The following is a 14,886-nucleotide window of genomic DNA, read 5'->3' as shown; positions in this document are numbered from 1 at the left end:
CGGTGGGCTGTGTGCGGCTGACGCTGCTCGGGGGGCCCCGGCCCGGGGCTGTGCGCACCCCGCTTTCGGGGCGGGGGAGTCTCCAAACTTGCCGGCGCTCGGTCGCAGAGCCCAGCAGGGTCTGGAGACCCGCGCTGGGGCCATCGCTTCCCAAACGGTCCAGAGCTGTGTTTCTCACCCCTTGTCCCCGGTTCTGCTCGGCGGAGCCGGGCTGGGGGGCTCAGCCAGGCACAGCCGTGCTGGGACGGAGGGTGCCCGTGTCAGACTGGGGCGTTGCTGGGTGGCAGAACTTGGGTCACCTAGCCTCAGCTCCTGGTCAGTGCCTGCCCTGTTCCTCCTGCTGCCCGAGGGCGGGCAGTGAGGCCGGGAAGGCACCGTGACACCGCTGCTCCGGTCCGCGCCGAGGAAAGGGAGGAGTGGTTTTTGTGAGAGAAGGGTTCCTGCTTGAGAGGGCAGGAAAACTCCCTACCAACACCCGCATTGCTAAGCTGGTAGGGAAAAATACACCCATGAGTTCGTGCGTGGCGGGGCAGGGCGGCAGCTCCGCGCAGGCCGGGCCGTTCTGCGCTTGTTCCGCGCCCTGTGCGAGGAGCGGCGGCCCCGGCCCGGGCTCGGCAAGAACCGTGAGAGCCTCGGGGGTCCTGTACCTGTAGGGACCGTGCAGCACAAACAGCTCGGGATTCCCCTCCTTCACCTCGCTCCAGCCCTGCTCCGCTGCTCAAGTTTGCGCTGCAGGTCTGGTTGCCGAAAACGAGATCTGTGACTTATTTTGGCCAAAGTTGTGAAAGGTCTAGATGGGTCTGCACGCAGCTGGCTTTGTGTCCGTGGCACGCTTCTTGCTCTTTTTATGTGTGTTTGTGTCTGGACACGGACCTTTTCCTTCTTCCGTCAGTTTTGCTCTGCTTGCATGCTGAAGCAAAGACTGTGCTTGTGCCAAAAATGATTGAAATATATTTGCAGGGTAAGGAAGAAAAGCTGAGATGGTAGACTGCAGGAGAAACAAGTCAACTTTATGACTTTTTTTTTCCTTTTTCTTTTTAACTTTTTTTTCCTTTCGTCCTAGTTGCAAAAAAAAAAAAAAAAATTGGAGTTGGGTATGGTAAAAGTGAGAGACCTTCAGAAACTGCTTCAAAGTTAATCTAAACCAGAATGAGTTGAGAGGTGTGAAAAACCGCTGCAGGGTTATTGCCGAGCGGTGTTTGTGCACTTAAGTAGCACAATTATAAAACAAAGCAGAGCTCTGTCACGAATGACAGGATGGGTTTGCAAGTGAAAGGGTATCCTGTGCCTGACAGGTGGCAAGAGTGACTGTGCTCTTGCCTTGTCCTGCCTACTGAGCCTGAGGAAGCTCTTCACATTCCTTAGAAGAGCATCTGACAACTTGAAAATTTGTTTCATTTTCCAATTTGGAGATGGACTGGTCTCAGACAACCATCGCGCACCACTGAAAGGGCTTCGTCTGTTTCCAAAATGACTTGTGTCAATCAATGTATGTTTGGAGGTATAAAGAATAGTAAACACAACCTTTCAATGAACTACACAAATAGATTCTTTCCTTAGATTACATTTCATCAGCTAATATTTACCAAAATAGTTCAGTGCTGTGTTATCCTCTTCAGCAACTTTCACTCTCCACTCTGTTTCTGGAGTGTCAATATTTTTTTAAGACTTTTTACTTAAAAATTACATTGTAACTGCTTGGGGAGTGGAATGGGCTGCAGCTCTGCAGGGATTCAGCTCAGACACTGAGGAACAGCCCTGCTTCTGGAGTAGATAAAAAAGGAAGGTCTGCAAATAAGTCTATTTTAAAGGACCACACTTATCTAAAGTCTGTTTCATGTTCTTAGTCCCGCCATCAGCTTTCCTATGATTGCATTTCCACACTTCCAGCTTTTGAGTTTTGTGAAGATGAGTGAGAACAGCATCAGAGTGACAATATAGGCATGTGTGCTGCCAAGAAAACAAATAATTTGATTTTTCTCCTGGTTTTCCTAGTTTAGGTTTTCTTAGAGCAACAACAAGTAGTGACTTGTGCACACAAATGTACAGAAATTCTCTAAGCTGTGTCATTTCAGCTTCCACCTGAAGTAAGAGTGCACTGAAGGTTTTGTCTCTTCCATAAATAATTAAATAAAGGGGAGAAATTGTTGTTGTTTTTTTTTTTTTAAGAAATCATTTCCATAAAGTTGATAATTAAACCACGTGTTGTTAATTGCACACAGCTTCTCTCCAGCTCACGGCTTTTGTCTGTTTGGGTTTGAGTGTGAGCGGCTCCAGCTCTCCAGATGAAAAACAGGCTGCAAAGAAGGGGGAAAAGGCAGAGAAATGTTTATAGGCAGGATACTCAAAACAGTTATTTTTGTGGGAAGAGAATGGTAAATGCTTAAAGATAAACGAATAAATCCACAGCAGTGCAGTTTGCCAGAGGTATAAAATGCGTTGGATCTCTGGATACCACTGTCACTGTATTCATTGCAGAAGTGTTACACACACATTTGTATTTTGTTATGGAAATGGAGCAAGGAAGCTGGAGAATAATCGGTATGAAAATCATGGGCCTGTCTTCTCACTTACATTGAAACAAGCAAAACCTTTAACCTGCCTGCTTTCCACACAGCAAACGGCTGGACTCTAGCTGAGGCTCATAACACCGGCTTGTAATCCTAAAATTTGGATGAAAACCCAAGTCTAGTTTGTTTTATGTGCCTTTGCTGGAACTTGGAATATTTTACGTGGCTGTTAAATATACATGTGGCATTAAACGAGTTGAAATATTATGCAGTAATCACAGATGATGATAATTGTAGATCCAAAATAGCTTGTAAAATAATAATAATAAAAAAATTGTTGCCAGAAGCTGAAATTACAGAGCTGGTGACAGCTATTGTTCTCTGCTTTGAAATGGGTGGGCTGGTCTGTGTTGTGTATTTGAAAATCTGTTGCTGTCGTAGCAAAACCTGAAGTAATTTAATATGAAGCTATTTTTATGTTTTTAGAGATCATTGAGTAGAAATTAAAGCTAAATATACTAAGGCAGTCTTTTCCTTCTTTCTGCAGGGGATTTGGGAAGCAAGGATTCCAGTGCCAAGGTAGGCCACAACTGCTTTGCTGGCACACACAGGTGGTTGCACCTCGTTCTGAAGGTACCCAAAACTTGCCAGCAGCAAGAGAGAATCCTGAAAAAACCAAGCAAGCATCATTGCCTGTGTAAATTCTAAAAGAAGACAATTATCCAATTAAATAATTATTGATATTTATATTGAACAATCAAGTAATTATTCATACTGTAATAATATAAAAAGTTGGTGGGTTACTTTTTTAAATCTCAGCGCGGTAAATGTCGTATAATCTGAATGATTCTGACTTTTCATGGAAATAATCTGTGCAATTTAGCTTTGCAGAGATCATTTTTCTCATCAGAAGCTCTTGTCTGTGTGGGCGTTTTGGAAAATGGATTCACTTTTTAGTCATATGGCTTCTTTTCATAACCCAAAGTCCCTGGTTTTCATTTTCATACAATGCGTGTTCGGGAGGACCTTTGGCTTTAACTCTGTATTAGGACAGGACAATTCTGTCTTATGTAATACTGAATTACAGAAAAAAAAAATCCACCTGTATAAAATCACTGATTTAATAAAATCTGCTAACCCTGAGAAATTGAAAGCTGCTGTAGTGTAAGATAACTGTAAATGCTGTATTCTCACACAGCCTGTATTTCTGCCAGATTCTTACCGTTATTTAGCATTTAATCATGAAATAACCACACCCAACTAGTGCAGGTTTTTTTTCTTTGTCATATGTTTGCTTAATTACGATGAGCCTTTCTATTGTCCCTTTCTCTTTTCCATCTTCTCCCTGTCACTTCTCCTGCAGCTGCACATTGTGTACTCATTAGTTGGCCTTTTCCTTGTTTCTTTCATGACATTTCTAATGGACATTTGCTCTTGCCTTAGAGCACATTTGACTATCCTGAATGTTGCTTTTACTTAGCAGTCAATGAAATTATGGATTCTGTGGTATTTTCATGAAAGTTGATGTAAGCTGATGCTTCTTGAAATTACACCTTTGAGAAAGTGGATGTCAAAGACTGCCTTTTAAAGATTTGCAATAAATAAGTTTTCGTTCTGCAAGTAGAGCCTTGCAGACACACACAGCATTTCCTGATGGAGGTAAGCAGACATCCATGACTCTTCCTTGGTGCCCCAAAACATTAATATTAAATTTTGTAGATATCCTCGAGTTTCTTGCCCCCCATCGCACCCAAAGCAGTGCTGTAGATGAGTGTGTAGTGCTCAGTTGGTAGTGGGATGGCATTTCCTCAATCCCGTTCAGGACAGCTCAGTAGTTCCCAGCTCAGGAATTGTTTAAAGGTTCATTACAGGTTTCTGTTGGTGTACAGAAAATAATTGGGGCTGCATTTAAATGGTGCAGTTATCCAGCTTAGCTTTTGCAGCTTGCACAGTGCTGACTTTCTCCTGCTCCCAGCTGGGAGCTGGGGGCTCAGTCTGAGCAGGATCTGGGCCACAGATCCACTCTGCCATGGCAGCTCATCTCCAGGGGTTTGGATTCTCTGCCTGGAATTCCTTCCACCACTGTAATTCCAATGAGCCAGGAACAGTTCTGCTGGTGAGGACTGATCTGTACAAAGCCAGCTGAAGTTCTGAATTCAGTCTTGTTTCCCCTGCAGATACCATTCATGGACACAAACAAGAGTAAACACAGTAGAGCAGCTCTGTTTATTTTTAAATGCTTCAGATGTGATACTTTTTATGAATCTAAATATGTTCAAACCTGACTTTTGTCTGTATTAGAGCAAGATTCTACAGTTTCTCTTTGGAGACTGTTGTATTCAGTGGTTTTGTCTGTGTCCTTAGTTAAAATCTCTAAGAAATGTTCTAATTTTATATGGTTTTTATCAAGCTGTTGGTGGTGCACTAATAAGTTTAAGTAATGGGGTTTTTAGCCATCATTTATTAAACCTGATTGTGTTCAAAATCAGAGTTCATACTCTTGGGATAATACTCTTGAAAAATAAAACTTCCATGATGAAGTTAAGCTGCTGAATCAATTTTTTTTCAGTTCAGCTTTCTGATGTTTCTGTCTGAAAAGCCACCAGCTAAAGCTGGAAAGACAAATTACTGATCAAAATTACTGAGAACATGAAGAATTAAAATGAAAAGTGTGAAGCTAGAAGGTAGGCTGCAGAAAAAACCCCAGATTTCTATAATGAAGTGACTACTTTTACAGAGAAGAATGCCAAATGGAGAATAAAATGGAATTTTCAGTATGACATGAAAGAAGGAATATTGCAGTGACAGCTCTTAGCATGACCATAGTTCTTGGTCCATCAGTGTTTCCATTATAAAAAGTCTTTTCTATTCTCTTTTCAACAGTGTTGTAAAATCTCCCACTAGGCAAAAACTTGATGTCAGGCAGAATTCAGAGCTGGGGGGGGTTGGTTATTTCCAAAGTTGTTTGAAATTCTTCCGGCCTTTGATACCAGAGGGAAGAGGAAAGGCCCACAACAGTCACACCACACTCAGATGATGTTTCTACTATAAAAACGACAATCCTATGAATATTTGCATTAGAATTCTTTAATTAAACAACAGGTCTTAGTTTTTATGCAGTTTTAAGTATTGCAGCAAGTGTGGTATGTTTTCATATATTTTTAAAACTTCCATTTAAAAAGTGTCACACAAAATACAGTCCTAGTTTTATTTTTAAGATATGCCCTCAAAGGAATATTTTAATTTAATATTTTAATATAGCTTTTATTAGAATTGAAACTGTGCTATAGTGAAATGATCTGATTTTGGACCATTAATACCTTTTTTTCACTGGGCTTGCTTTGAGCCTTGGAACATGTTTTCAGTTGTATGTCATCACTTTTGTTTTCAGATTTTGATGCCTGTTTCTGCTGTAGTGTTCAGTTCAGCATTAGGTAAAGGCATTTAAATGATCTCTTTGGAATTGAAGAGCATTATTTCAATTTATTTTCTTAAAACATTTTGCAAGGTAATTTTTTTCCGCCTCCTAATTTTTATGGGATCCTTATGAATTTGCAAAAGACAGCAAATTAAATTTTGGTGTGGTTTTAATGCCCTGCATGTGGCAGAGGGTCAAGTACAATTGCATTATTACCACACAGACGTTCAGCAAGAGACAGTCCACATCCGATGTAGTTTCTCTTTCTTGATGGGTGTATTTTAATGTGGCTGCTGAATATTCCAGCAAACAGATCCTCAGAAGGGCTGCTTGGGTTTACAGCCAGGACCAGGGATGTGTTATTGCATGGAGAGGAAGCAGAATTCTGTTGCATCATTGGAAATAAGTTTTTTAGAGAAAGGGGTTTGGGATCATAAAGTAACAGTGGAAAATGTCTGGTTTTTTGGTCATGTGTGAGTTTGAAAACGCACTTGGAAGACTTCAGATGGATTAATGTTCTCCTAGGGATAGAATTCAGGAAGACTTTCTTCACAGAAAGGATGGTCAGGCACTGGAAGGGACTGCCCAGGGAGGTTTGGAGTCTCCATCCCTGGAGGTGTCCAAGGAATGCCTGGATGTGGCACTGAGTGGTATGGGCTGGGACAAGGTGGGGATTGCTCACAGTTTGGACTCAATGGTCTGGGAGGTCTTTTCCAACCTCAAGATTCTGGGATTCTGTGAAATTTTTATTCCTGTTATAAGAAAGCATTTTGCAGTTTGATATTTGTGGTTTATTGTTGATTTATAGAAACATGAAGTATTTTAAATATTGTGCTTGTGAAACAGGAGCTCTCATTCTGCTGTTTTGCTTTTGCTGTTTGCTGTTGATTGTCTCTGTGGCAGTGCAAACACGATGGGAGGATTATTCCAGGGAGTTATGGCTTTGTTTTGTTTTCTTACATTGTCAAGCAGCCCAGCAAGCTGTCTGTAGCACTGAAAGCTTCCCTCTGATGTGCACCTGGAAATACTGCAAGAGCAATGTGAAAAATGGAATAATTTAAACCTTTTTCAATCTGCCACAGCATGAAAGTTCCTCTTTTGAGACAGCAGACTTTAAATTAACCAAGCAATTAAGTTAAATTTTGGCTTCATCATTCTTTTGATAGACTGTTACACTCTGAGTGTAACCTATACTTGTTTCTTTCTGTTCGATTTGTAAGAAGCATTTTTCTGGTGAACAGAGCTCAACAAATAGGAGCTCACTAAGATGTGAAGAGCAAACGTTGTAGAACATGTATTTATGTAGGTTTAGAGGTTGTTTTAAGTTCAGCACTGAAGGCTCATCAAGTTTCCTCAGGGCAAAAATATTTTTAGTTACAGTAATATGAATGTGATCAGCTCATGTTCCTGATTAAGGTCCTGTTGTTAATTCTCTCCTAAATGGTCAAAATTCTTAGTCAATAACAGCAAGTTTTCCCTTTTTTACATGGTTGCTGCAGGCTTTACTGAAGTGCAATATGCTGCTGTAGTTCAGCTGTGAAATACATTTGGCTTAAGGATAATAATGAGCTAAGGAAGAGTTGCATGTTTGTTTTCTAATTTACATAAATAAAAATCAGAGAAATCAATTAAGGCAGATCATTATGCTTCACTAATCTGGGCAACTATTGCTCTTTCCACTGTTTTTTCTGTCTTCCCTCCATTTATTTGCAGATTATTTTTCTCTGAATGTTGAATTTTACCTTTTACTGTTGTCCTAAGCTTTTTGGAACAGCTCGTGCCATGCCGGGTCTGGACTTGGCAGACATCTACAGCAATTCCTTCACTAAAAAGGGAAATGGGGGCATTTTATTAGTTTTTAATGTTCAAATCTTGTAATATTGGCACATCAAACCAGCACTTCATTTCCTCTACATTGTTTATCTTTTATCTGATGGTTCTTGACCTCCCTTCTACAAGAAAAAGATCAAAGAACCGCCTGATGCCACCTCATTTTTAAATCATGTATTTTCATTAAAAATGTTGTATTAAAGGTCTCTGTAGTGATGTGGTTGAGAAACTAATTTTTAATGCTCTATGATCTGAAGATTCAAACCAATGAAAATGACCACCTCCAACCTGGCTGACAGAGTTTACCTCAATCCTCAGTAGTGATATAACGTATTTATAGTGGAAGCAGCATCATTTGTTCTTTTCTTTGTGTGCGGATCAAGGCTTAGTTCTTAGTTTTCCATCCTGATGGCTGTGTTTCCCCTACAGTTTCTTCCTTTTACAATCTTCACTTTCCTTTGTAACCTAAGAAAGAAAAACCTATTGCATTGCTGTGTTGCTTCTCATAAAAATAATTTGTCTTCCTTACGTGGAAATGTTTTTGCCGAAGGGTGGACAAGACACAAAGCAAGTTCCCCTTTCTATGCCAGAACTGCTTCTCTTGTATTATTTTTGGTTTTGTGGTGAGATGGGGTATTACAGACCAGGGCTTGAACAATGTGGGTGTTTTCCTTTGTGCTCTTTGTGTTATTTGTCATGTGCTACAGTTTACATTAACTAATGTTGCTGTAAGCCTGAGATTGGGAAATTAATTCCGTGGAAAGCTGTGATGTAGCTTAAAAGTCAGCATGAAATCTTCTGAAATGGGAACTCAGTAAAAATACACTTACAGCAGCTGCCTCGCTAATGTATTTTCATGTGCATAACTTGGAGATATCTGTTCCAAAATGGAATCCCCCGGAGCAAAACCCAAATAGTTACACACTCCCCAAAAATCACAACCCAAACAAAATAATAAACAGCGCCTGGGAGCAGAAATTGTATCTGCACACAGTTTCCGTGATTCCTCTCTCCTTTGTCCTTTCCATTGGCCTTTTGCCCTCAGCCTGATCTGTGGACTGTGCATCTGTGACCACTTCTCAAAGGGCAGTAATTTTACTGATCTGCAGATAATTTGGAGATAAGATGCTTGTTGTTCATTTGTCTTGTCAGCTTCCATTTATTGTTCTTCCCCTCTTTTAGCTGTCCTTACTTTTGCAACATCTGACCCATTTTATGAGGAAATATGGTGCTGTTAATTGCTGATGCCTGTGAAAGTTGAGATTCTGTTCCCATTTCCACAGGTGAACTCTGAGATATCTTTGAAAAATTGTCCATGCTCCGAGTTTTTCCTGAGAACAGCAGTGATGGGTGAAACTCCTGAGTCTTAATGAGTGCAGATACATCAGTGCTGGCTCAGAGCCCTTTGGAAATGTGTATTGCAGTCATCCCAGCTTTGTCTGTGTTGCTGGGTGGTCTTGGAGCATGAAAAGTGGTTTTCCTTTGGGTGCTACAGAGCAGGTGCTAGAGGGTTTTGGTTCCTGGATCCCACTGCAGCTCATCAGACATAAAAGCCCTGAAACTGGGAGCTTAGTTCAGAGCACTTTCCTGTACACGTGTGTTCTGTTGGAGCATTACCTGACACTGCAGACATGTAGGTTCTGCCTTCAGCCATTGCCTTGTGTGCTGGGAAGGGGACATGTTGTCCCTGAGCATCGTAGCTGGGTAGAAGGAACAGCAGGACAGAGAAGGTGCCTCTGTTTGTGTTGGTGAGGAGTCTTTGTTACTACAACCACGTGCATTCACAGAAGGTCAATACATTGAATAGATCGGGGTGAGTCACCATTCCTGCAGGGATTTAAAGACGTGGATGTTGCACTTGGGGACATGGTTTAGTGGTGGCATTGGCAGGGTTAAGGGTGGACTCGATGATCACCAGGGTGTGTAGTGATAAGCCTGAAGGAGGGCAGGTTTAGATTAGATATTGAGAAGAAATTCTTTACTAAAAGGGTGATGAGGCCCTGGAATGGAATTCCCAGAGAAGCTGAGGCTGCCCCTGCATCCCTGGCAGTGTCCAAGGCCAGGCTGCACAGGGCTTGGAGCAGCCTGGGACAGTGGAAGGTGTCCCTGCCCATGGCAGGGCATGGCACTGGATGAGCTTTAAGGTCCCTTCCAACCCAAACTGTTCTATGATTTTGCAGGGCTTTTCCAGCTTAAATGAGTCTGTGATCCTTGATGCTCAATATACAATTAAATATATAATTCATTCAACACTGAACATGGCAGTAAAATAAATAAATATACCACTGTACGCCGGTTTTTCTAGAAAATTTCCTTGGTGATACTGCGCTCATCAAAACTCCAACATTAAATCTTATCTTGCAGCAAACATTTTTTTCTTGTATTACATTTTAAGAGCAAAGTCATCTTCACCCTTCCCCCACTTCTAACATGAAGTTTTGTTTTGTTTTGTTTACTTGGATTGGTCAGATATCCCAGCCCTGTGTTCCAGTAGAGACACTGACTGTTCCGGTGCCCTGGGTGTAATTCTGTGAAGCTCTTCAGCTTCTAATTGAAAATGTGGGAGTAATAGCTTATCCCAAGTTGACAGATAAATCATTTTGAGGATGGGCAAGATAAAGTTTGGCATGTTCTTTATTTTTCCTTCTGCCTTGGTGTAATCCTGCACATCAGCTGCTGTTACATAGCCACATATGGTGCTCATTTGATACAAGATTTTTGCGGATGCTGTGAGCAGAATTTATTGGAGTGTTGGAAAGAAAGTTGCAGAAAGATGAAGAAAACAGATTTCCCTGTTGGGATGCATCAATAATTATTTCTTTTATGTTTGCTTTTGTGGGTTGTTTCTCTTTAGGGTGAGAGGTAAAAATAATAAGTTATTTAATAAATATTTTAGGTGCAGTTCCTCAGCTTTTACATCTGCAGTAGAAAGCATGAAAGTCTAAGAGAGAAGGACTCTCTTGTGTATAATTAATAACAGGAACTACCCTTTAAGTGTTTTTAAATTCTTGTAGATGCTGAACATTTTAATTCTAACTGTTTCCAGCAGTGCCTGTTGAAGGCTTGCAGAGGCTGGGAATGCTTGGAGCTGGTTATCAGCTGTTAATTTTTCAATTGCAGCTATTTATGAATAATGCCTTCCACAAATGTGATTCATAACTCTTACCTTCTAAGTCAGGCAGCCAAACATATGCATATGTAACTTTCTGTGCATTTCGGTGTTGTTTATTCTGGTTTCTTAATTAGAATTTGATTTACATGAGGGTTTTTTTGTTCCATTTTGCAATTACATAATACAGACTATAAGGTACTGCAGGCACATAGGGGTTTTTTTCAGGTTATCTTCTAGTTGACTTAATTTAGATTTTGAGATCGCACTGCTGTATTAATTGAAATCTTTTCATCAAATGAACTTTATTAGAAATCTGGACTACGTACTTATAAATGTAGAAGTTTACTGGAATTATTATTTTTTCTGTCCTGTATAGTTTACAAAATGTCCTTTTTTGTTTATCACTTAGAGATACAGAAACATACTGTTTGAACTAAAAGTGCAAATTCATCCAGCAACACCAAAAATATAATCATTATTGCTCTCTTAGTTCGCTACTTTTTAAAATGAAGCTGCAAAAGTCTAATTAATACTTGTCTTTATACAATGGCCTGTCAAGATTTAGATTTGCTCATCATTTACTGTCACAGTTTTCCCACTGTCAGAAGTGTCAGTGGACGGACAGTGATCAACACAAATTGCACATTCAAGGCTTTATTTGCCTTGTGTAGCAATTGTCAAGCTGTCTTCTTTTTGCTAAGAAAATAGCCCATATTAAGAAATAGTGATTTTTAACTAGAGTTGCAGCTATTGCTCCTTATTTGTCTTTAACTTCAATTAGAAGAATTATATACAGCTCTTAGTATTTGTACACTCACCCAGTGTTTCCATATAGCTAAATGAAGCTTGTAATTGCATTTGGAAGTTGCAATTTATTCTGAGGCAAAATTTTATGAAGACTGTGTTTCTGAAAATTCAACATTTTTATCCCCCTAAATGATCCTTACACTGATGGCACAACTGAGTACTGGTGGCAATTTTTTTCACCCTTTTCAAATACTAAATCTACAAGAATCAGATGTTTAGAAATTGGGTTCTATGTGCCTGGGTTTTGAAACCACTGAGGATGTACATGAGGGTGTCTACTTAGAATATGTTTAAAAAGGATTAATGACTGCAAAAAGTGGCTCAAATACTTGCCTTCCTTATTTTGCTGCTAAATGAGGGCAAGGTATGGACTGCAGATAGAAATTCTCATTTTGAGGAATGCTGAAGGTTATTCCTAATGTAACTCTCTTCCCAAAGCACAGATACTTCACTCTTCATTTTCCTTTAAAATTAACAGCATTTTTAACTTCCCTGGAATGTGTGCAGGATGTGGTATTTCAGCTCCTTAGTAAACAAGCCATTATTCACGTACAAGGAGGAGTTGGAATAATACTTTCTCTTCTTTCAACTTCTAGTCTGCGTGGGTTTATTATTTTGGTTTTTACTCAGCAGGATTAGCCAGAATCCACCTCAAAGTATTCTTGTTTTCAAGAAATTGGCCTTTAATATTAAAAAATAAAACAAAAAAACTTTATGTTCTGAGAGTGCAGAAATAATCCTTATTTTATGCAAAGTCGTTGTGTACATCAGTGTTTTAGTGGGTTGATTTTAAGTTTCTTTATTTCTTAAGGTGTTGCTGTTGGGAAAAATCCCCCTCATAATTATTTTTCCTCCTCTATCACCCTGTGTGCATTTCCATCACATCTCCTGATTCCCTGGGAGAGGTGTTACCTGCTCCTGTTCCCTAGAACCTCTTACCTGAACTACTTTTCAGTTTCTTGCATCCAGGCTTTGATCCCCAGAGAATTTTTGTGTGTCTGAAGGTGACACCCTGTGAGGTGCTGACAGCTTCTGGGCAGCTCCATTTTTCTCCTGATCCAGAATTGTATAAGATAGATTTCAGCCTAACAAATTCCTGAACTTGCTCTCATAAAAAATGTTATAAAATAACCCTGTTATGATAAACTCAAAAATAGACTAAGCAGAAGAGTTTATTTTAAGGGTGTATATACAGTTTTTTCCATGTTTTTCCATCGTGACAGGTTAGCTGATTGAATTTGTGATGTGCTGTAAAATTAGTCAGATTTTGGACTGCTCCTACCTTGTTTGCAAACTTTGAATTAATTAAATTTGAGATAATTCCAAGTATGCCAGTTTTATGTCTTCCTTTTTTGTCATCAGCTTTTGCAAATTACATCTGCTGGATGTATTTTTATAGAATGTAATTTCTCTGTTAAAAGAAGTGACGTGGATGCAGCAAAAACAATAGGTAGATTCCTCTGGGTGGGTATTTTTCAGTTCTGCTCTGAGTATGTGCCATTGAGACAAATGCTGGAACATTACAGGAAGAATGGAGAAAAACATGATTTTATTTATGTTCTATTTCAAATCGTTTGATGCCTAGGTATTGCTCAGAATTCCTTCTGATCTTATTGAGAGATCCTAAATTGTGAACCTTTAAAACACAGTAAAGGCTTAATGAATCTTGTTGTGCAGCTTAAACTGTATTTTATGGTGTTTCTAACTCAGTGTATGGCCAGAACAAACACACAACTGTGGCAACTGCCTGAGGACCCTGGGGAATATTGTGGGTTTTTAAATATGAAAACTTACTAAAGTATCATTCTTAGCCCAGTGTATCAAGAGGGAAAAGTGGTGGTTTTTTTCATGGTAGTTTATTTCTTTGTATTCATAGAATCACAGAATGGTTTGGGTTGGAAGGGACCTTAAAGCTCATCCCATTCCACCTGCTGCCGTGGGCAGGGACACCTTCCACTGTCCCAGGCTGCTCCAAGCCCCGTCCAGCCTGGCCTTGGGCACTGCCAGGGATCCAGGGGCAGCCTCAGCTGCTCTGGGCACCCTGTGCCAGGGCCTCCCCACCCTCACAGGGAACAATTTCTTCCCAATATCCCATCTAACCCTGCCCCCTGTCAGTGGGAACCCATTCCCCTTGTCCTGTCGCTCCACACCCTTGTAGAGAGTCTCTCTCCATCTTTCTTGTAGCTCCTTCAGGTACTGAAGGCCACAATTAGGTCACCTTGCTTTTCCAGGCTGAACAATCCCAATTCTCCCAGTTTTTCCTCGCAGCAGAGCTTCTCCATCCCTCTGACCACCTTAGTGCCTCCTCTGGGCTCTCTCCAACAGCTCCATGTCCTTCCTGTACTGCAGCCTCCAGGTCTTTGCTTGTCTGAGTCTGACCTGTGTGTTGGCACCACCAGTACAGATCCTGCAGTGTCTGTAAATGCTATCCCTGTACAGCAATATCCCCAATTTGCCTCTGAAAAGGAGAACTGAAAAGCTGTGTAGTCGTTGAAGAGGGTTTTGAAGTGCAAGTGTTGGATATGTTTCATACGTTTTCCTCGGAAGCTGTATTGTTTCCTAATGGCTCTGCAGTCGTTATGCCAACTGCACAGCAGGCTGTTGCATTAGAGGGTTTTACGTTCTGGTGCTCCCTGTGTGCTCTTGCCAGTTGTTGTTTCACTGAGCAGTTCTTTTAAGTGTTTTGTTCTGCCTTGGGTACCCAGGTGTGCCTGGTGGAGCTGTAAAACTGATGCCTGCCCTTGTTTTCATACAAGGCAGCAAAGCTCATTTCTAAGATTTCTGCAAAACCCAACTCTTGTCAGCATCTCCTGATGCTGTGTAATGAGGAACACCTTGGTTGTCAAGTTTATATAAAGTGCTGATGATCTAATTGAGCTTGAGCATCTTTGAACCCTTTGCAAAAACAGAATTATGTTGTGTATTATTAAACCTGGTACAAGGCTGGGCATCACTTTCATTTCAGAATATAAATGCATTATGTCACAAACATTTAAGGCTTGTGTTTTATTCAGTGCTGCACCTTCATTTTTTGGCAGCAGATGTTTTGCGTGGTTTCTGTGGGTTTGGATGCTTGACAACAAATGTGCTGAAGGCGAGGTCTGTCAGTGTCAGGGGTTCTCCTGAGAGTCCATCAAGCAGGAATACCTGGAGGCATGGGACTGCTTTAGTACCTGGGACAGACGCAATGGAGCACAAATACCTCACTT

General features: G+C 40.7%; 1 protein-coding gene across 3 annotated transcripts in view; it reads left to right on the top strand.

Moving 5' to 3' along the window:
• The window catches only part of PRKCA (protein kinase C alpha), a 153,704-nt gene that overhangs the window by 494 nt on the left and 138,324 nt on the right, over positions 1-14,886 (top strand). For all 3 annotated transcript variants that reach the window (XM_039562626.1, XM_039562625.1, XM_039562627.1), the window contains exon 2: positions 3,058-3,089. In XM_039562626.1, the coding sequence (XP_039418560.1) occupies positions 3,058-3,089 (32 nt within the window). The remainder of the gene's footprint in view (positions 1-3,057; positions 3,090-14,886) is intronic.

The sequence above is a fragment of the Corvus cornix genome, chromosome 18 (genome assembly GCF_000738735.6).
Source record: "Corvus cornix cornix isolate S_Up_H32 chromosome 18, ASM73873v5, whole genome shotgun sequence".
Taxonomy (NCBI): Eukaryota; Metazoa; Chordata; class Aves; order Passeriformes; family Corvidae; genus Corvus; species Corvus cornix.
Note: the sequence above shows the minus strand (reverse complement) of the source record. Positions and strands in the feature narration are given on the sequence as shown.